The 21,454-nt window shown below is 49.8% G+C and overlaps 1 protein-coding gene across 2 annotated transcripts; it reads right to left on the bottom strand.

The window, feature by feature from the left end:
• Positions 1–221: 221 nt before the first annotated feature.
• On the bottom strand, positions 222–10,463 carry SLAMF8 (SLAM family member 8). Of its 2 annotated transcripts, XM_045547058.1 has the most exons (5): positions 10,066–10,463; positions 7,112–7,420; positions 4,522–4,827; positions 4,335–4,442; positions 222–2,512 (listed from the first exon to the last, which is right to left on the bottom strand). In XM_045547058.1, exons 1-5 carry the CDS (start codon positions 10,151–10,153, stop codon positions 2,451–2,453), a joined length of 873 nt encoding a protein of 290 aa, XP_045403014.1. In that variant the 5' UTR covers positions 10,154–10,463; the 3' UTR covers positions 222–2,450. The 2 variants fall into 2 exon arrangements, with proteins under 2 accessions (XP_045403014.1, XP_045403015.1); XM_045547059.1 differs by lacking the exon at positions 7,112–7,420.
• Between the last annotated feature and the right edge of the window lie 10,991 nt (positions 10,464–21,454).

Raw genomic sequence — 21,454 nt, 5'->3', positions numbered from 1 at the left:
AAACACCGACCATACTCTCATTTTAGAGTCTGAATTTTCTGGGGTCTCTGGAACACTCTTCTCCCCTGCTTGGCTCCCTCACTGGGCCTCTGTTCAAATGTTGCCTCATCAGAAAGTGTTCTCAGAGTCTTATCTAAGACAGATCCCTTTTCCCAACACATCGTTTCTGTAGCCCTTTAATCTGCCTTATCTTTCTTAACAGAACCTGTCAACATCAGACATATACTCACTTGTTTATTTATATTATCTAGAACACAAACTCCACAAAGGCAAGGACTTGGCTTTGTTCACTACTGATTCTCTAGTGCCTTGAAGTGTACCCAGCACATGCTGAGCCCTCAGTCAATATTTGTCATGGTGTGACTTTTACAGCATCAATCTCAATACTTATTAGCACAAAAATTGGTCTCACGGGAGTACTTTGTGTTTTTTGGTGGAGGGTTAATTAGTCCACTAGTTGACAAGTGAGTCATTGAGGTTGGGAACCTTAGTTTATTTGAGCAGCATGGATTTGTTCAGAAAGGCCCTGGTGCACCACACGATAAAACCACTGTCTAAACGAGGTGGCTAAGACTCACCTTGTGAAGGGAGAACCTTGAGTCCCACCTCATCCAGAGCTGCTCTGATCCGAGGTGGGCCCTGGAGACAAGGGGAAGAAAGGTGGGGAGTGGCATGTGTGTTCTCCCCACAGAACCATCCCGGCACATTGCTAGATCCTGGGCTTTCTTTTTCATGTCCTTTTTAGGGACTGAGGCCAGTTTTGCATGATTCAGTGACCAGACATGAGCAATGCCTCTAGGTGGCAGGTGAGGATGGCACAAGCTGCCAGGTCGGGTGGCCATGTGTACTGTTCAGGTGGACTTGGGGGAAGGTGATAGGAGAGAAGTGGGTACAGGAAAGGGAGAAAGGAGGACTAGGTAAAGCCAGGGCCATCAGGGCCTCTGAGCAGTGCCAGGCAGGGAAAGCCTGGGAGCAGTCGAGCGGAGGAGCAGTGATGGGAATCTGGAGGCCACTTGTGCTGATCATTTGTCCAAGGTGAAGTGACTGTCCAGGAACTGGGGAGACGAGGGAAGGTCCTTGGACAGGACTGACATCCTAGGTGGAGAGATTGAAGCCACCCTTGGAAAACAGTACTTCAAAACCCTTGTTTCTTCAGTATCTCCTTTCTCTCTATTATCAAGACTTAAGTGGGAGCCTAGAAAAAAATCCATGTACACCTGGGTGACAGTAACCATGAACCTTATCAATGACTGATCCCTGAGGATAAGTTTAGCTCATCAAGTTTTTTCCAGTGGTGATACCCCAAAGAGCTTTTCTAGACAGAATCACTCAGTGGCAGAATGTATTATATTTTCTAAAGATGGCCACAATAATAACTTCCATCCTATATGTCAAAGTAACCATCACAATCCTCCCATTGAGCAGTGGGGTCTTTGTCCACTCCCCTTGAGCTTGGGTGGATCTTCTGCATTTGCATCTGAAAACAAGTGGAGATAAAGGTGCCAGAATACCCCAGCATCCTTTCCTTCCATAATTTTCCCGGATAGCTTCTCCTAGCTCTTTAGTCTCAGGCAGAAAGACTCATCCTGAGCTGAGCTGCTTTTCTTGAAATTGTGCTAGAACTTCCTGTTGGCTGGGGCAAATTCGAAATCTCTTCTCCTGGTCACTGTGCTGGAGAGTGAGGAGAGAACCTCCACTCCCAGCCCCAGATCCTGCGGGAGGCATGAGGGCCGCTGGAGATGGGGAGGATGGCTATTAGTAAGATGTTACCTGCAAAATGGCACCCACCTCAACCAAGGGGTGTCAACCATCCTTGATGTGTATGACTGCAATTTACCTGTGAGGGGCTCTGAACTCAGATGACCTGAAAGTCTTCCAGGCCAGACACAGAAGCCCCTGTCCCCTACCTCTTACCTTCCACCCATTTCTAGACCTTTTCTTATGATAACACCTGGGTCATCCGGAAGCATCTGGATCTCAAGTTACAGGGGCTGGGGCTGGAGCTGGCGGTGGGTGATTCAGAGTTTCTCTGTTAGCTCAAATGTCTAATGTCTGTTAGAGCTCAGGACCGGGGCTGGAGGCTATCCTTTGGTGCCAGCTGGTTAACACTTTATGAAAAGAGGTCGCGGAATGAATGCCTTGGACAGTTAATGTGGGCCTGGAGAACTTCCATTGTCCTTGAGGGAACATCCTGTTTGGCCCATCTTGTCCAGAGAAGAGCCAGGATATGCAAAGCGGGGAGAGAAAAGGGGGAAGGTTGTGCCAGCGCTTTCTGTCCTCCCAGTGTGACAGCTACCCAGGCTGCTCCTGGAAGGCAGGATGGAGTCCTGGGGAAGACTGAGGATGATGATGGCTTCCAGGCACCAGCTCTGTCCCAGAGTGTCATGTGCCTACGCAGTGGGGCTCTTGGTGATGCAGGCTTCTGCTTACATTGTCCCTCACGGCAGATCCTACACAAGGGGGTTCTCTGTCTCTGGAGCCACTCTGTCAGCACAGAGATCCTTCTTTTTCCCTGGTGAGAAGATCAGAAAAAAGTTACCCTTCCAATGTTTGGACTCTTGGCATCGTTGACCTAGCCCCAGGCCTCTGAATCCTAAGTGTCCTAACCCAGGATCACCTTAGGCAAATAACTTTCTCCTGATCTTCCAAGAGCCTAGAAAAGGAAGCTCTTCAGGAACAGGAAGTTCTTCCTAATGTCTAACCTTGGTCAGAAACTATGCCATACACTGAGCTGTGGAAGGTGTGGGCAGTTAGGGCTGTGGTGGACCCAGGTAAGTGACTGGCCAGAAGCCACATGGCAGAGCCAGGACCAGCTTCAGGACTACCTGCAGGGAGGCTTTCACCTATCTCAGGTGGTTTTGTCCTCTCTGTCCCTTCTCAGGGACAGCCAAAGCTGCTATTTTCTGAGCCTAGAACATATTAGAGTAAATGAAAGAAGCCAGTTACAAAGGATCATTTAGTGTATAGTTCCATTTATATGAAATGTTCAGAACTGACAAAAGCATAGAGACAGAACGTGGGTTAGTGGTGGCCTAGGGCTGAGGGGGGGAATGGGAGTTGGAGGGTGATGGCTAAGGGGCTGTGGGTTTTTTGGGGGGTGGGGTAATGAAAATATTTTAAAATTGGTTGTGACAATAGATACAGAGCTGTGAATATGCTAAAAGCCATTACATTGTACACTTTAAATAGGTGAATTCTATACATGTAAATTATATCTCAATAAAGCTATTTTTTTTTTAAACTGCTCTTTTCCTGCTGTTAACCTTGTTATCACAAATCCTGGGGACTTTGGGGGATAAAGGGCCAGGGCCAGACCCTCTCCATAGCAGCCAGGGCCTGCAGGTGGCGTGCAGCCTCAGCTGCTCCCTCCTCCCTTCTCCCCACTGGAAAGAATATGCAGGAATCAGCCACTCGCTTCTCCCATGCATTGTGGCTGGGCCAAGACTCTGCCTTCTAGGCCACACTCACCACAGTGAGGTCTCAGTGCCTCCCCTTTGCTGACCTGCCTACTCTTTCCACCCTGGGGCCTGCCAGCTCAGACAGCCCAGGATGGGAAGACCCACGGAGCCCAGCTCGGTCAGGTGGTTCTTTCAGGGCTAGGACATCCTGGGGCAGAGGTAGGGGCTGTGCTGGGTGGAGAGCTCGGAATCTAGACTGATCTTGGAGTTTCCCCTTCTCCCTCTTTGCAATAAGACGGCCCTATCAGCCACTGGCGGGAGAGAGGCTTCTCCCAGGGAGCCATATCCTAGGAATGGTAGGCAAGAAGGGGTGGGGTTCATCCACACTGTCACTCTGCAAATGTTTATCAATACCAGCTAAGAAACCACTGTGTTCTGGGAACCACTGGGTATGCCCAGTGGTGAGCCAGCCTCTGCCTTTAAAGGGCTCAGAGTCCAGTCGGGGAGTAAGTGCACTTAGTTCTGTGAGTGGACAAGCAATGGAGATTAAAGGAAGGAAGGACATTAACCAGTCTGAGAGTGGAGGAGGTCAGGAAAGGCTTCCTGGAGCAAGCACACCTTGAAGATTGAGTGGGAGATACTCCAAGGTAGGACGGAAGTTGGGTGGCTATCATGCAAAGTACATTCCAGGCAGAGGGGATACAATGCATGAAGGTCTGAAGATGAACGTGAGAGGGTAGTTCATCTGGAGAACTGCAAAAGAAACTTCAAGTAGTTCAGCTGGTTGGAGACCAAATATGAGATGGAGAAGGCCAAGAGATGAGGTGGAAGAGGTAAGGAGGGGTGGGCCATCTGAAGCCTGAAGAGGAGGAGGTTCCCCTCACCCCCAGTAAATCCACCTCCTCCACCTACCTCCTGCACCTGCAGGGCTCCTACCTGAGCAGCGGCCCCAGTGCCAGGCTGAGAAGAGACCAGCCAGGGTCAGGAGCAGCGAGACCGGCACCACCACCAGCAGCACGTCTTTGTAGGAGGCCTTTCCTGGTGCTAGAAATAAAAGGCTGGGGTCAGAGGTGACTTGATGCTTCCTAATCCCTCAACCATTGACTACTGGCCCTTGACATACCTGCCTCACGATGGCAGCTCTCCCAGGGGGTGACTGTGGCCAAGTCCCAGCTGACAGGGTTGGAGACAATACAGGAATAAGCCACATCCTTTTCTCCTGGTCCCAGTGAAACGCTCAGCACCTGTCCATCTGTGAAGAGGCTATGTGCTTCCATACCTAAGTCCATTGTCCCCTCCTGTCTCCAGCTATAGGTTACATCACTGATGTTGGGGGCCCAGCAGGACAAGAAGACCTGGCAGGTGGTGAGGGGCAGAGCATCCCCTGCTACAGCGATGAACACGTGTACCACGGGCCTGGGCACTGTGTCTGGGCAAGAACAGAAGAGCAGGTGTGCGTCACAGCGAGGCTGGGGCTGAGATGCCACCTCCTACTAGGCCCCTCTTGTTCTAGAACCTTGCCTGTCTTTCCATTGCCCACTGGACAAAGCTGCATATCACACTAATTCCTTAGTGTGATATTCAAAACCCTCAGGAAATGATCGTGTCCACGTCTCCAGCTGTGCCTCCTGCTAGTCCTCCCCATTCAGCCTAATCAATTTGCAGTTCCCCCAGACAAGTCATGCTGTTGTGTGTCTCTCGTGCTTCCCCAGGGCTCATCTGTGCACACATATGTCTTTCCCTTTTTGTCCTTCTGGAAACTCCTGCCCATCCCTCAAGGCCCAGCTCGGACACGTTGCTTCCTGCCTTGGCTGTGAAGCCTTTCCTGGCAGTCCAGGTGTGGCCCCGAGCTCCCAGGGGCTCCATCTGTCCCTTTCTGCAGCACTTCTCACAGTGTGTCAGTCAGCAAGAGATGACAAGCATGTAAGTCAGGCAAGAAAACAAATACATTCCTGGCCTTTTGGAGCTTACAATTTGGTGAAGAAGACAAATACTGACAAGTGATTATGAATAATTAAGAAATAATTACAAGGGTGCAAAACGTTGTGAGGTAGGAGCCCAGAGGTGGGGGCTCTGTCTTGTTACCTCCCTGACTTTTGCTCTCTAGTGTGGCAAACAGCAGGTGCTAAGTACCTGGGCCACTGGACACATTGGTGTCCTGGGCCGTGGCTTCCCTTTCCTCTGTAGGTTGATGAGTAAACTCTGAGCCTCGGCAGTGGGGCCAGCGGGAGAGCATTCTGGTGACAACGGGAGGGCTCAGTCTCTGACAGCATTCCAAAGTCAAGCAGAGAAAACCTTGTTAATGCCAGCTCAATCTGCTGGGATTTGTGATATGAAAAAGGAAATGATTTGCTGGGCACACTAATAGTATAAACAAAGATTACAGGGGGGATATTTACACTGCTTAAGAGGACAAGCTGCTTCCAAACACGCTCAGGCACAGTAGAAACACTCATTGACATTTTCTAGTAACTGATCTGCTAATTCACATCACTCTTATCTATTGTCAAAGCAGAGCTCCTAAGGACGGCTGCTTGGCAGATTCGTGCAATTAGTTCTAATCACGCTATGTATTTGGAAGCAATAAAACAGCAATTTCCTTAAAATCTGTAATTCAGACGCTGAGAACAAGGCATTTTAGAGCTTAGTGGTGTGGGTGCTGCATGTATTACCACACTCAATGTCTTCATTTCACATGTGCAGCAGCTGAGACTCCTAACAGGGGAGAGGCTCTGGGGCTTCCTGTGTGGTGGTGTAGGTTATTCACGGCACAAGGGCACTGGGCTAAGGGGGCTAAGGGGGTGGGGTGGGGGTGCTGAAATCTAGCCAGCACTTTGCTTGCCAAGACATGCCACCTGGTTAAGGGCTGCTTGCATCCAGAAGGGCACCCTCTAATTGCATTGGCACCCTGAGTGGCTCACCCAAGGACAGCCAGTTAGCTGTCTTGGGGATTGGAGACACTTCCCCAATTTGCTTGTAGCCTTTCTCTCCCTGGCTGCTTCCTTTTTCCCAGCTGCTATCCCTACTTCCTATTCCTAAATTTGGACTTCCCCACCCGTATTCTGTCCAGATTTCTAAGGTTTTACTGAAATAGTGGTTTGGGGTTATTCACACCTTGTAGATAAATGAAAGCTAAAAGGCCATTCTTAGTTGCCACAGTTAAAATCTCTCTAAAAGAGCTCCTTTAAGAAATATAAAAATTCTATACTTTTAATTATAACTTAATTTTAAATAAAAAACCCATTGTGTCACAGTTTAATTTGCAACATTTTTCTCCTTTTTAGCAGTACATACACTAATAGCATGTTTTGTAGTCTGTGGTGATACTTTAACAACCATGGAGCCCAGGCCAACCTCTGTCATGGATGCTTCTGCAAACACCACTCTACATGGTGATACTACAATGCCCATTTTGCAAATGAGAAAGGTGATGATCAGGGAGACTAAGCATTGTGTCCAAAGCCACTGAGCCCAGAAAAGACTGAGTTGGAGTTCAGACGAGGGCTGTGAAATGGCAAAGTCTGGCTGCTCCAGATCGGAGCTCGCCTGGGAGTTCCTGTGGCGTTTTCTTAGATGTGACTGCGAAGGTTAGCAACATGGCCAGAGACCAGAGGTTTCTGGAGCCCTGCCCTGCCCAGCTCCCAGGGCTCAGGATGTCTGTCTGGTGCTGTGTGGGAGGAGGGGGTGAGGGAGCCAGTGTCAGGTGCACTCACCATATACCTTGAGCTGTAAAGTCTGGGTCTGGGCCCGACCCCCCGTGTCCACCATCAGCACAGAGAAGTTGCCACTGTCTCCAGGTTCCAGGGGCCCGAGCTCCAGGCTGAGGTTGCTGTGCAGCCGGGCTCGGCCCAGGAAGCGGGAGTGGTATAGAGTCTCCAGGGAGCCCTGAAAAAACATGGCCAGGAGCTCCTCCGAAGGCCAGAGAGATTGCCAGATGGCCTCGCGGACGTGGAAGCCAGGAGGGCGCTCTGCCACCAGCAGCACGGAGTCCCCAACTTTGCTCAGCACTTGGGCACCAGCAACTGGAATGGAAACAGCACTGAAAGAACAGACTCCCTGGTCACTCTGCCTGCGCACGTGCCCCATCCTTCTCCTGCATGCAGCTGAGCTGCTATGGTGAGAATTAGGGCCCCTCCACCTTTACTCCTGCCATGCAAGTTGAGAGTGTACTTTGCCGAGTCCTGGGGATAAAACAGTAAGGGAGAGAATCCGGTCCCTGTGTTCATGGAGCTCACAGAGGAAGCCAGACGTGCAAGCGAGCAGTCAAAATAAATTATGGGAAGCACGATTATGGCAAAAATGGAGGGCCCCAGGAGAACACAGGTAGGGTGATAGGGGACCTCACCCAGCATTGAGGGGCTCAGAGGAGAAATGGTTAAGCTGAGACCCAAAGAAGGAATGGGAATCAGCCAGGCCAGGCTTCCCAGAGCGGGGACGGGACGGGGGAGTGTTCCAGGCAGAGGAATAGCCCTCACGAAGGCCTGCAGGAAGCAAACATGGTGCATGGGAAACTGAGAGTAGGTCACTGCAGAGCTGGTGGGAGCCAGAGCACACAGGGACCTGAAAACAATTTTGGAGTTTGGGTTTTATCTGTAGAGCAAGGGGGGAGGGGAGTCTCAGGTAGGTTTTAAGCAGGAGAGTGACACGATTAGACTCATGGTTAGGAGAGTCACTCCAGCAGAGATGTGGAGCATGCACTGGAGATGGCGCAAGACTGAGGCTGTTTATTTTAATTCAAGGCAGAAGTGATGGAAATTTCAATTGAGGAAGGGAGCAACTGGTATGGGGGAGAAGTGAGAGGAATTGAGAGAGATTAAGATGGTGTAACTAGAAGGAGTTGGTAATAGATTAGCTCCGGGGAGTGAAGGAGAAAAAGGAGTCAAGGATGGCTCCCGGGTCCTTGGGATCCACTGGATGCCATTCTCTGTGGTCTGGAGCAGGAGGACAAATGACAGAGGCTGAGATGGCAAGATGTTGAGTTTTTTGGGATTGTCTTTGAGCTGGAGGTGTGTGGAGACACCTCTGCTTGAAGTGCTTTTCTGACCCTTTTGCTGACTAATTTTGCTCATTCTTGAAGTGTTATTGTCTCCTCTGACCTCCTCATCCCTCACTGCAGTTCACACACTCTCATGGTCCTGCAGTGGCCTGGGAACACCACTGTGACCACCCTTATCCCTCTGTTATTGTCTCCTGTTTGTGAGTCAGTATCTCCCACTAGACTGTGATCCCCTCAATGGCAACCGCACTGTCTCTTCCCCTTTGCCTCCCGTGCTCACCAGCGTTCAGGACCAGGCTATGGGAGAAGCTCAGAAAACAGTGTGGAATGAATGACTGAGTTTGCCAAGGACTGACCCTGTGCCTGACACTGGCACAGGGTGCAGAGCAGAATCAGAGCTGATGGCCAGAGCCCCTGGACCCAGGTGCTGTGAGTTTGGTGAAGGAGACACATTCTGGGTGGTCACTCAATTGGCCATGATAACTCCAGTCCTTCCCTGCCCCAGCCAGCATGTCCATCCTGACTGGAGATGGCTTCCGTGTTCACTCGGAATGGAGACATAGCACACAGGGAGCACTGCATTGGGTGCCAACCAAGATGAGCTTCTACCCTGTCCTGGCTCCGCCACAAATTAGCTGTGTGAACTTGGGCACATCACCTCCCTCTCTAGGCTTCAGTGGCCTCACCTATAAAATAAGGGGGCAGCACCAGGCCAGTGACTTATCTCTTTCACCGTAAAGAGACCTTTTAAAACTTATTTTTGTCTTTATGTGTCCAATGATTTGAAAGATTTTGTGAGCCAAACAGATTGAGGCCTCTTTTGAAGGTTAAGGGGTGATTTGGGGCACATATTTAGAAATGTTGAAGGAATCTGCTGGGCCTTTGGAAGCTTCAGGGCCAGGAACCCAGGCGGGGACACAGGACAAAGCACCCACAAAGTCCCTACCAGTTTCTGATGCAAACAATGGCATCTGGGTCTTTGCCACACCCCACAGTCCTCCATCCCTGGCCCTGCAGTGCTGATGTGTGTCACATTGCTGTACATGACCAAGGAAGGCAACTCACACCTTAGACTCATGGAGAGATCACCCAGTGTGGAAGAGACCCCACGTGCCAGCCGTTCCAACAGCGCACCGTGGTCAGCCACCCGAAGTCCACACGTTTGGCCTGCTCCCGCCTCTCACTCCCACTGGATACCCACCTCCACTTCTGCAAGCTTGCAGGCAGGGACCTCAGCTTTGCCACAGGCTGTTGAAAACACGCTCTCCAGGGTGTAGGGGACCCTGCTCCGCCCTGCCCTCCACTTCCTTCTCCAGACTGTACATAGATCTTCCATGTGTTAACACTGCCAGTTCTTACCATTCTCACATCCAACTTGCTCTCCAAACCAGTGGTAGCGCCTGCTCAGTTTAATTCCCTGGGTCACAAAGCAGCTCAAGTCTAATGGACAAGGATGCTCCTCATGCTGCCACCTCCTCCCTGCCAGGACCATGCATCCTTTGTATCTGCCTGGCTTCAAATGTCCCAGAACTTGCTCCCGTCTTCCCTACCCCTCCTCAGCCTCTGGTTTCTCACTTGGGTTAAGGGGGCCCTGCCCAGACGTCCTGGTGAGGGCAGCTGGGGAGGGGCCTTCAGCTTTCTGAGGATGGGCTGCCCACCTGCCCCACTTACCTTCCAGAAGCAGAGCCCACAGGGACCACATGGCCATCCTTCTCCAAAGAGGCAGGCAGACTCCCTTGACAACCCAAATCCAGAACATCTCAAGCTAAGGGGAGGGATGGAAGGAGCTGTTGTCCTTCTGGAAAGTCCCATGTTCAGAAGGAGGAATCTTGACTCAGAACAAGATGCCCCAAAAGTGAAAACATCCAGAATAAAGTGGAAGTTGGCTCTGGGCCTGGCTGGGCTTTCAGGAGCAGATTCTTGTAAGTCAGCCCTTTTCACGTGCACACGGTTGGCTAATGCTTGCTGACCAGCGCCCCCGCACAAGCCTGCATCCTCCTGGCTGGCTCCTGCCGGCCTCTCTGCTTCCTGCTGTCTGTCCTCATCGGAGCCACACAGAGCCCTGTACACTGCAGTTCCCATAGAGTCACTTCTCTGCTTAAAGTCCTTTCATGGCCTCCCTGGCCCTCCGGCTGAAGACGGAACACTTGGCTGAGCGTACACGGCTCTCCTGCACCGGCTCCAGCTGCTGTCCAGGCTGCCGGTCCACATCCATTCTGCCCTGCAGCCACCACAAGCCAGATCGCCCTCTTCTAAGAACTGGCACTGCATACTTCCTCCTGCTGTGCTTGTCCCCCACCCCCGTGTGCTGCTCCCTTCCAGACGGGCACAGCCGAGCTGTCCACCCAGGCTTCCTGGCCAAAGGCGGGCGAGAGGCCCCGTCCTCTGCCCCGTGCGTGCCCACGCTTCCCTCATCACCCTTAGCCTGTTGTTGGTAACAGTTTTCTGGGCTTCGCAGACTGTTTAGCCAGCATGTTCTTGTTTTCATCTCTGTGTTGCCTCAGTGCTCAGCACATTATTGCAGGTGTTTAATGAATGTCTGTTAAATGAGTGAATGAATACTAGACATTGTTACACATTTTGCTTTGTGGAAGCCCAGCAACTCTTCTCCGAGAGAGTCATCTCGTCGCCCGGTAAAGATGGGGGGAATGTGAAAATCAGCGTGAGGTTAGGCCCCTTGCTGAGGTCACAGAGGGGCAGAGCTGGGACTTGAACTTCAGAGCATGGTCCATTTTCCACAGCCCCCCCCCATCCTATTTCTCTTCTCACTTCAAGTCACTTGGGTTCTTATGTCGGAAAAGGCTTTGCAAGAAGTTGTTGCCTCTGAAGGAAGTTCCTCATTGTCCTGATCATGGTTGGGACAATGTGACTGTTCCTGCAGAGCCTCTGACCTGCCAGTCAAACTGGACCCCGTGCTTTGGCCCCGGCGAGGAACTGGGCATCTAGGATGGGGGTGAGCAGGAGGATTTGGGGGTAGGGTTCCTGTCCTCCAGGTACTCCCAGCCAGAAGGTAGAAACAGGGGCACCAGGGGAAGTGAAGCCTCACCTGCACAAGGCACTGCTCTCTGCCAACGTGCAGCCCAGGTCCTCAGTGCTGCAGGGAGGGTGGGGAAGAGGTCTCTGTGGATCTGGGCAGGGGACGCTCCCTGAGAAGCTGGAATTGGGCTGTGCCTTGAAATGGGCATGGTTTAGATAGAGTGGGGAAAGAAGTGGGCCAGAGGCTGGGCTAGGCTCTGGGAGTGAGGGGAGAGCAGAGTGTGCTCAGCCTTGGCCTTGGGAAAGTACCAAATAGGCTGCAGGGGCAGTGAGGGATGCAGGCAGGAATCCTTTAGGGCTAAGTGGGAAGAATGGGTATGGAGGTTGGAGGCAGATTATGGAGGCCTTGGAGACAGGGTTAGGTTATTCTGGAGACTCTTAGCCTGGGGCTCTAAGCCTCACTAAGTACTTGGATTTTCAGGGATGCTGGTTCAGTGGGGTGGGGCTGGGACGAGGAACCTGTCACTGCAACAGCGAGATTCACTCAGGTGAATCTGTGGCTGCTTGACTGAGGCTATGCTCCCAGAAGGGCTGCTTGAAGGTGGGGGGCTGTTGCCTGTTTCGAGTGGGGCCAGTGGGGCTGACTTGCTGGCGGGAGGACAGCAGGCAGAGCAGGGAGAGAGAGCAGCCCAGGTAGCGGCTGCTGTGATGGTCTTGGGAAAAGGAGAAGGGCCTGAAGAGGGAGGAGATATCTAGAATACAGAAAAGGGGCAGAATTGGGAGGCTGCCTGGCTGCGGGTAGAGAGGACGAGGCAGGTGAGTCATTTATGGCCCCATTGTCAATTCTGTCATTCATTCATCAGGCATTTATTGAGCATCTATTTAGGTGCCAGGTGCTGGGGACACAGAGATGAAAGGCTAAGCCCCTGACCTTAAGGAGTTCATAGTTTAGATGAGGCGATGGGATACGGAAACCAGTAATTATAACCAGCGTGGTGAGAGCAGTGCTGGACGTCTGGCCCGGTGGATGCTACGGGACCCAGCCAGGGCAGGCGGGAGGCTGGGAGGGCTCCGTGGAGCCGTGGGATTTGAAGTGAGCCTTGAGACTATAACTAGATGAGGGTAGGAGTTAAGAACTCAAGCTCTAGAGTCAGTCTGCTTGAGTTCAAATGTTGGCTATGAAACTTCGAGCAAAGTAACTTCTCTGCGCTTCAGTGTCTTCATCTGTGAACAGGGATTAATAACAGTATCTACCTCTTAGTGTTGCCAAGGGACACGTGTAAGGGTTTAAAATGGGTTCTGGTGCACAGACAGCACTCAAATATTAACATTGCTACTGAATGGCCAGAGAGAGGCAAGGGGGCACCTGGGTAAAGGCAGATAAGGGTGTGTTTGAGGCAGAAAAGTCCCTATTGCGACTCTCTCCTCCCAGACTGGGAGGACCACCAGGGCAGGAATCAGGTCCCCTCATTTCTGCACCATGTATATCGCCAAGGACATGCTCTTTATGAGGCGATGGCCCCCCGCGCATCTGTTGAATTAGATCGAACCATTCCAAAGTGTCAAGGGCCAGGGTGGGGGCGGGGCTGCGGGAGTGTGGGCCAGATCCCGAATTCCCTGGAGAAGAGTGGGCGGTCACATTCCCTCTTCACAGAACTGGTTGCCCATAGTGGTCCATCCAAGCAGGAAATGAATTGCAGTCTTCTCTCTACCCTCCCACCCCCAACCAAAGCCCTTTGACTTGAGGGGAATTTTGGGGAAGCTGAGGAAATGGGGAGAGGGAGGTAGAGTGAAGGCTGGAAAATGTCCCACCTCCCCAAAGAGAAACATTTCTGGCCTGTGTGACCACAGGAGAAAGATAGACTGAAGAAGGCAGCGATTCTTCCCAGCTGTAGGAAGGGTTAAGTCTGCGGCAGGCAGGTTGTCCTCACCACTGCTAATCACTGGTTCATACCATATTAATTACCCAGCCACAGTGGGGAGTGCACAGGAGTAAATTAGCTAGTGAGTTCAAAGGCGCCACTCCCCACATTCCTTAATTAAGAGAGCAGCTGGCAGCCAGCACTGCTACTCCACCTCCCTGGGGCCTCTCTGCGAAGTCTGGAGACGGCTGCATCTGCTGAGGCAGACAGAGTAGCTCCATCTGCCATGCGAAGAGCCTGCGCCCGCCATTAGCCTACCCTCACTTCGGGCTGGGGGAGCAGGTGTTGACCACGGCCACACAGGCTGCCCGAACCCCACCACTAACCGAGTCGCTTGCTGCGGAGATTCAGATCTGTGATGGCCTGTCCCTGAGGGCCAATCAGAACCACACTTCTCCTGGGGGAGAGGTGGGGAAGGGAAAGAAAGGTGGGGTACCTGGGGAGTTGGGGGAGACAGGGAGCCAGATGGGAAGGAGGGGCATTCAGCAGGCTTTTTGGGTGCCAAGGGTGAAGGAAGAGGAAGAGGATGTTACTGGGGAGTTGCAGACCTCTGTGGACAGTTTCAAGGGGCTGGTGCAGGATGGGGCTAAGGGGGAGCAGGTAGAAGCCCACCTAAGCCCTGTCTTTGTGTCTGCCTTCACTTGATATGTCAGCAGACACCATGTCCCTGGCAGCCCCAGCAGCAGGGGAGCTTGTGTGCACCCCTTCCTGGCCAGCCAGCTTAGTCAGACGTGCTGTGGTGTGGTGGGAGGGCTGGGCTTGAGGCAGGAGAGCCTGGAAGGAGCCTGCCTCTGCCACTTCTTAGAAACATCCACTGTTGCTGAGCCTCTGCAGATGTGAAATGGAGGTAAAATGGCCTCATCTCCAATGAGATGATGCTGGCACCACCATCAGCCTGAGTGCCTCCTTCACTTTTGTGCCTAAGATGGTTCTCCTGTCTCAGCCTGCTCCTGGCCCTGCTGGGAGTAGGTAGAGAGAAAGAAATCTCTGATGAACTAGGGGCCTGGAACACACAGCTGGAGAGGGAGAACTGGAGGAGGGAGGAGAAAGAGTAAGTGGGATGGAACAGCTCCCAGAGACTGGGTGGGAGGGGTCTGCAGCTTAGGTCTGTCCAGTCTGCTTTTAAGGCAAAGACGCACCTTCCCAGATTGGAAGGAAGGCTGCATAAAACAGAAACAAAGCCATTGTGCTTTACTGAGGTAGAGAGGGAGAATCTGGAAGCTCATTCATGCATTCACTCACTCACCAAACGCTTGTTGGATTCCAGCTTGTTCACACGAATGCATCAAACAAACATTTATAGACCATCTAGCATGGGTGGGCCTCACGAGGTCAGGAACTCATGCTGAGGAAGACAGTGGTCATGACACTAATAATGAAAGGTGCAATCACAGAATTGGTCTTTACCCCGTGTGGGAAAGAATTACAGGACAAATAAGTACAACAACGTGAACTGTCCTTTCAAAGAACTCGAGAGAGGAACCCTCTGAGCAAAGGCCAGGGAGCAATGCATGCTGAAGGAGCAGGCGTGCGGTCGGCTCCAGGCCCTGCCAACTGCAGTTTCTTTTAGCAGTGCAGAATGACAGGCAAACACGTGGCAGGACACAAGAGATCCCAGCGCTGGATGAAAAAGTCTGTGTCTTTCCCATCTTGTACACCCTTTCTGGATTTACCTTCATCACAGTTGATACAAATATGAAGGACACAGAGCTATTTAGTGGATGCTGATTTAAACAGAGCCTTATTTCCTAGCCAAATCTAAAATAACAAACCTGGAACTGAAAGAAATCCCAGTGCGTTCAACCTGCCTGTTCAGGGAGGGACCATGCTCCATTTTATTGCTTGTATCTAAGTTGTATAGTTACATACAAAGCAGGGACCTGGTGGCTAATCACATCTTACACTGGAGCTGTGCAATGAATGGATCAGACCCCAGGGCAGGCCGGCTGCAAGTCCTGGACTACCTGAGAGGGCCACCAGAGGGCAGCCACGAGGATTCCGCCCCACCCTGGTAAGGAGCAGCTCCGGGGCGTTACCCGTCCAGGCTCAATCCAGCTGGAGTTCTTTCCTCTCTCTTTACTCTGTAATGCGAACCCAGAGAAACCGAGGTCCCTAGAGGAGGCACAGCCAACTCGCCCCGCTGGATAAGTGTTTGCATTTAGCTCTGACTTGGAGAGGAAAATAGTGTTTCACAGTTGAGAGCTTTGAGAATGTGTGGAGGCTGCTGGCATGTGGCCCTGGGGCTAGCGTGGCCGGTGGCTGTGGCAGGCTGGGGAAGGCCACGGAGGAGGGGTGGGGAAGCAGCTCTCTGGTCCCCTCCAGGGCACCCTTCCTCAGATCTGCAGGGTCTGCTCCTCGAGATTGGTGGAAGTCCCATTTTTCCTTGGAGATGGCCCTTGTACTCCCGGCCAACAGTGTCCTGCGGGAACAGAAGCAGGTTCCTGCTCCCACAACCGAAGACTGGACATGGGGTTTCGGGGAGGGTGTGCTGATATCAGGCAAACTGAAGAGCAAGGGCCTCCTTTCAAAGCTCTACTTTCCCAATGTTATTTTGGGGGATTTTCTTTTTCTTAAATTTCCTTAGTAATTGTTCATTTGGAAAAATCCCAGCTTATTCTTTTCTAAACCAAGAGAAAAGATGTTTTCAGTTGCAAATAGATCTGAGGGGATGGGGGAGTGATTCCAGGAAGAGAGCAAAGTTCCGGAGAGGCCAGGCCAGCAGGGTGTGTGTGTGTGTGTGTGTGTGTGTGTGTGTGTGTGTGTGTGTGTGTGTGTATGAGAGAGAGAGAGAGAGAGAGAGAGAGAGAGAGAGACAATGTGTGTGTCAGTATAAGTGTGTGTATAAGATAGGGCTTCTTACTTATCTGTGTCGAAGAACCTGTTTTTCTTTTTTATTTCCAATCCATTGCAGACTTATACTTTTGCAGAAATAATAAAAGCAAATTACTAGAAAAATAAAATAAAAAGCCATTCAAAATACAAGCCCTAATTTTTTATGATTGTATTAAACAAACAAACATAAAATTACTCAGTTGAATTGCCATAAAAGTTTCTAAATTCTTTAAATTTTTCTAGTTACGTTGTCATGGACTAGTGAAAAACAAGCCACAGACTGGTACCAGTCTGTGGACCACGAGTTGAGTATCCCTGGTATGCAGGTAGAGGGGGGAAGGTACGAAAACTCAGGAAGGAGGTTGTCTATGGGGGCAACTGGAAGGGTTGGTGATTTCTGGGTCTCCAGCATCACTTTTCCTTCCTGTCCTACGTTTTGATGTTTTACAAAAGGGGCGATTCTTTTATAGAGGGAGTGGCAAGGGTTTGGGCTCTGTTGGTACACCCTGACTGACCAATGAGGACCCTGAGCTTCCAGATTATTTGGCTTGTGAATCTCCTCCTAGTAGGATCTCTGATTCTTGGCAAAGGGAAGTGGCCCTGGGGTCCTCTGGACAGGGACTGGACTGGTGATGAGAGATGAAGAGGAGGATGAGGATGGGGAGGGGTTGGATGTACTTCAATGAAGTAGGTGTCTTGTAGGTAGGCCAGTACTTTTTAAACTTTAAACTTTAATGTGCATAAAAATGTTACTGAACCAAACTGGGTCCGTTTGCCATATGCAATGTAAAGCCAAACACCGAAGCATTGGGTTTTTGCAGCGAGAAAAGTTTTATTGCGAGTTGACTGGCAAGGAGAAAGGAGGAAACACTTGAATCTGTCTCCCAGAGCTGGGGACTGGGTCAGGTTTTATAAACATGGGGTAATGAGCCATGATCTGATTAGATTTTGCCATGGGGTGACACCAGGGCTTGATCTGATTGGATCCTGGTTCATGCTTGGTTCAACCGGGCATGTTCACGTTATGTGACCTTCAACCTGGGGGGGTCCATGGCAACTGAAAAAAAATGTCACAACTTTGTTATTAATACATAAAAGCTGAACCAGATTGAGCTGATGCAGTTACACAAATCTCCAGAAGATGTTATTGAAATGCAGATTCTGATTCGGTAGGTCTGGAGTTGGGTCTAAGCACCTGCATTTCTAATAAGCTTCCAGGTGATGTCAGCACTGCTGGTCCTGGGGAGATGCTAGGTGTTTGCAGCCCCACAGGGCCAGGAGCTCTGTGACAGTGCTGATGTGTCCATGAAGGCCAGGTGGGTGGAGTCTGGTGCAGTCCTGTGTCTGTAAGCTGGACCTCGTTCTCTGTGATTCCACGAAGCAGGGGGCAGGGCCTCGGAGGGGCAAGTGTAACTAATCCTTTACTGACCACTCTCAGGCACAAGGAGTATGGACTCCTTGAACAAACCAAACCAAACTATCAGGCACTGCAAATGACTGATACTGATGAATTATATGAAACTAATTGATGCACCTCTATTAACAAAAGTAGATTCTACAACCATATATCTCTTTAAACAAGTAGGGAGTAATTGAGTTTTCTGATACATTCCACAAACCAGGGCTTTGGGTAAGCCTCAGTTCTGTCTTTGGTAAACTGGAAAGGGTCTGAACACAAGTGGGGTTTCCTGGAAAGGCAGAGTTCTTAGTGCCTATGGGGCTCTGGCTCTGGTGTCAAGGGTTCTGTGACATTATCTAGGCCAGGCCTTTTTCTGGATGACTTTGGTCTTGCTGAACCTCTGAGAGGCCCCTCAGCCCTGGAGTCACTCGTGGACCTCAACAGCAGCTTGAAAGTTGGAAATGCATTCAGAGCTGCCCCGGGTCCAGCCTTCGGGAATACAGCATGATGCCCTTTCCTTTCAGGGTCAAGCCAAGTACATTCAAAGGGACTGATGACCACAAAAGAAGTGCATGAGGGGATATGTTCTGAGAAATTCATAGTTGGGTGATTTCGTCATTGTATAAACATCATAGAGTGTACTTACACCAACCAAGAAGGGAGAGCCTACTACACACCTGGGCTCCTAGGCTACCAACCTGCACAGCGTGTTACTGTACTCAGTGTGGCAGGCAATGGTAGCACAGTTCTAAGTATTTGTGTTTCTGAATATATTTAAATATAGAAAAGATACTGTAACAATGTGGTATGAAAGATAAAAAATGGTACACCTGTATAGAGCACTTGCCATGAATGGAGATTTCAGGACTAGAGGTTGCCTGAGGGAGTGAGTGAGTGAGTGGTGAGCGGACATGAAGGCCTAGGATGTTACTGTACACTACTGTGGACTTTATAAACACTGGATGTACACTTAGGCTACACTCAATTTATTAACATATTTTTCTTCAAAAATAAATTAGCCTATTGTACCATTTTTTACTTTATAAACTTTTTAACCTTTTTTAACTTTTTGACTCTTGTAACAACACTTAGCTTAAAACACAAACACATTATATAACTGTACAAAAATATTTTTTCTTTATATCCTATTCTATAAGCTTGTTTCCACTTAAAAATTTTTATGCTCATTTTTAAAAGGTTTTGTTAAAAACTAAGAAACAAACACATATATTAGCCTAGGCCTACAAAGGTCAGGATCATCAATATCCCTGTCTTCCACCTCCACATCTTGTCCCGGTAGAAGGTCTTCAGGGTCAACAACATGCGTGGAGCTGTCACCTCCTATGATAACAATGCCTTCTTCTGGAATACTTCCCCAAGGACCTGCCTGAGGCTGATTTGCAAGTTAACTTTTTTTTTTTTTTTAATAAGTAGAAGGAGTAAACTCTAAAATAATGTTAAAAGGTGTAGGACAGTAAATACACAAACCAGTAACATAGTCATTGATCATCATCGTACGACTGGCAGAGCAGTAGGTGTGTTTCCATCAGCATCATCATAAACACATGTGTAATGTGTTGTGCTACCCGTGTTAAGACACTGTGTCATTACTAGGCAGCAGGAATTTTTTTCAGCTCCATTATAATGTTATGGAACCATTGCTGTATATGCGGTCTGCCCTTGACTGAAATGTCATTACGTGGTGCATGACTATATGTTTCAGTCATTTATATATTAATATATATGAGACATATATATGACTTATATGTATATATGGAGTGAGAGGGAAAGAAGGGAAATTGATGCTTCCAGTTGCTTTTGTGGAAAGAGAATATCTGTGGCTTTTGTGTCCAATGTCACTGTGTGAAACTGAGTATGTGTGTGTATGGTCGGGGGATGTCCCTTCCCACACCAGGCCATGGTCTTCTGCTAAGAGGGGAACCCAGAGTCCACGAGCTCCTGACCAGGATGAAGGCTCAGGGGCTCCCACACTGCCGGGCCCAGGAACTGGAGGACCCACAGAAGGGGCTGGGGAGTGCACTGTCCTCCTGGGGAGCACTGGAGGCGGGGACAGGTGTGTTGCTGGAGGGGGCACCATCACTAGTAGAGAACTTACTCAAAGTCACCAAGAGGATCTTGTGGGTCCTGCTTCTTTGATTCAGCGCCTTGGCTGAAACCTCACTGAGCTGCAGGTATCTCACTTCAGCGTAGGGGATAGAAATGTCCTGTGGAAGAATTGAACCAGGATGGGGAAGCAGATGTAAGACAGGGTGAGAAAGGAGCAGCGAACCCAACTCACCTTTTCCCATGGGGAGAACCCAACTGCTTGCCTGTAGGGAAGGAGCACTCAGGGCAGGGGTCTGCTCACCAGCGCGCCTCCTCCCCACCCGTCATTGCCATCTGTCTTCCTCTAGAGTGCATGGACACAGCCAAGGGAGACCCCTTTTACTTCCCTTCAATCTGAAAACCGATGGAGTTGGGAATTGGGAGAGCTGGGTTCCAGTCCCACTTGGACCATACATCAGCTGTCTGGCCGTAGGCTAGGCACACAGCCTCTGAACCTCAGCTTCTTCGAGCAAAAAAAAAAAGGGTGGTGGTAATAATCACCTCACAGGGGTTATAGTGAGAGCCAAAGATGTTGCAAGTGTAAATGGTGCTTTAAAAATAACTACTATGTTAGATCCCTGCTATGTACCAGGCGATGTTTGATGTTTTAGGCATTAGGATTACATTTATTCTAATCACCTCACAGGGGTTACAGTGAGAGCCAAAGATGTTGTAAGTATAAATGGTGCTTTAAAAATAACCACGACGTTAGATCCCTGCTATGTACCAGGCAATGTTTTAACTATCAGGATTACATTTATTCTAATATAATCTCACATCAATTCTACAAAGTAGGGATTATTGATTCCTTTCCATATTGGTATGAGAAAACCAAGGTTCAGATAAATTAATAACTCTCTTTTGTCATTTCCGTAAGAACTGGAACCACAGGCAAATATTGAATCTTTACAAACTGTGAAGCATTCTCCCAACGAGAAAAGATCCAGTATCCTCTTTCCTATGCATCTTGGAACAGAATGGGCTCCCCTTACTTTGGGTTTCAAATTCCTTCCACCACACATCAGGGAAAGCCTGCTTAGAGCAGGCATGAGCTAGAAGCAGATCACTGCCTTCCATCTCCGGCCCAAGTCATGCCTTCACACTGGTTGCTCTGTTAGGATTAAAACGGTCACATTGCCTTACTTTGCCAATGCAAATCATACATTGGTTCCTTTTTTTCTCTTTTATGTTTAAGTCCTCATTGTAACTCTTCTCAGGAAGGAACTGTGTCCCTGTGTGCTTTCCCACATGCCCTGGCCATGCTCTGGGCAGTGACCAGTCAGGACCTGGGGGAAGCACTCCTGAGTTAAGAGACTCCTTGGCTGTTCACTTCCCATGGTGCCCTTTATGGGAAGGTGCAAAAACCTTAGGCTGATTCAAACCCATTTTTACACAGTAGGAACTGAACTCTCAGAGCAGATGAGACATTAAAACAACAAAAACAAAAACGAATCCCTGTTTTTGAACATCTATCATGTGCTAGACAATTTTTAAGGTTTGTTTCTAGCACCCCGGTTCTATTCCTAACAACTTGTAGTAGTCTTGCAAAGCAGGCATCATCTCTACTTCATAGGTTAGGCTCAGAGAGATTACATGACTTGCCAAGTTACATGGTGAGAAAGTAGAGTCAGGTTTTTTTTTTTTTTTTAGACAGAATCTCACTCTATTGCCTGGGCTAGGGTGCTGTGGCATCAGCCTAGCTCACAGCAACCTCAAACTCCTGGGATAAGGCAATCCTTCTGCCTCAGCCTCCCAAGTAGCTGGGACTACAGGCATGTGCCACCATGCCTGGCTAATTTTTTCTATATAATTTCAGTTGTCAGCT

This window comes from Lemur catta, chromosome 3 (assembly GCF_020740605.2).
Source record: "Lemur catta isolate mLemCat1 chromosome 3, mLemCat1.pri, whole genome shotgun sequence".
In the NCBI taxonomy this organism is placed as follows: Eukaryota; Metazoa; Chordata; class Mammalia; order Primates; family Lemuridae; genus Lemur; species Lemur catta.
Note: the sequence above shows the minus strand (reverse complement) of the source record. Positions and strands in the feature narration are given on the sequence as shown.

Excerpts from the sequence above, each read along its gene's own strand:
- SLAMF8 (XM_045547058.1), bottom strand. The coding sequence starts at position 10,153 with ATGTTCTGGATTTGGGTTGTCAAGGGAGTCTGCCTGCCTCTTTGGAGA. Across the intron at positions 7,421-10,065 it reads GTGGGCTCTGCTTCTGGAAG|TTGCTGGTGCCCAAGTGCTG; the intron begins GTAAGTGGGGCA and ends TTTCCATTCCAG. Across the intron at positions 4,828-7,111 it reads TTTACAGCTCAAGGTATATG|ACACAGTGCCCAGGCCCGTG; the intron begins GTGAGTGCACCT and ends GTTCTTGCCCAG.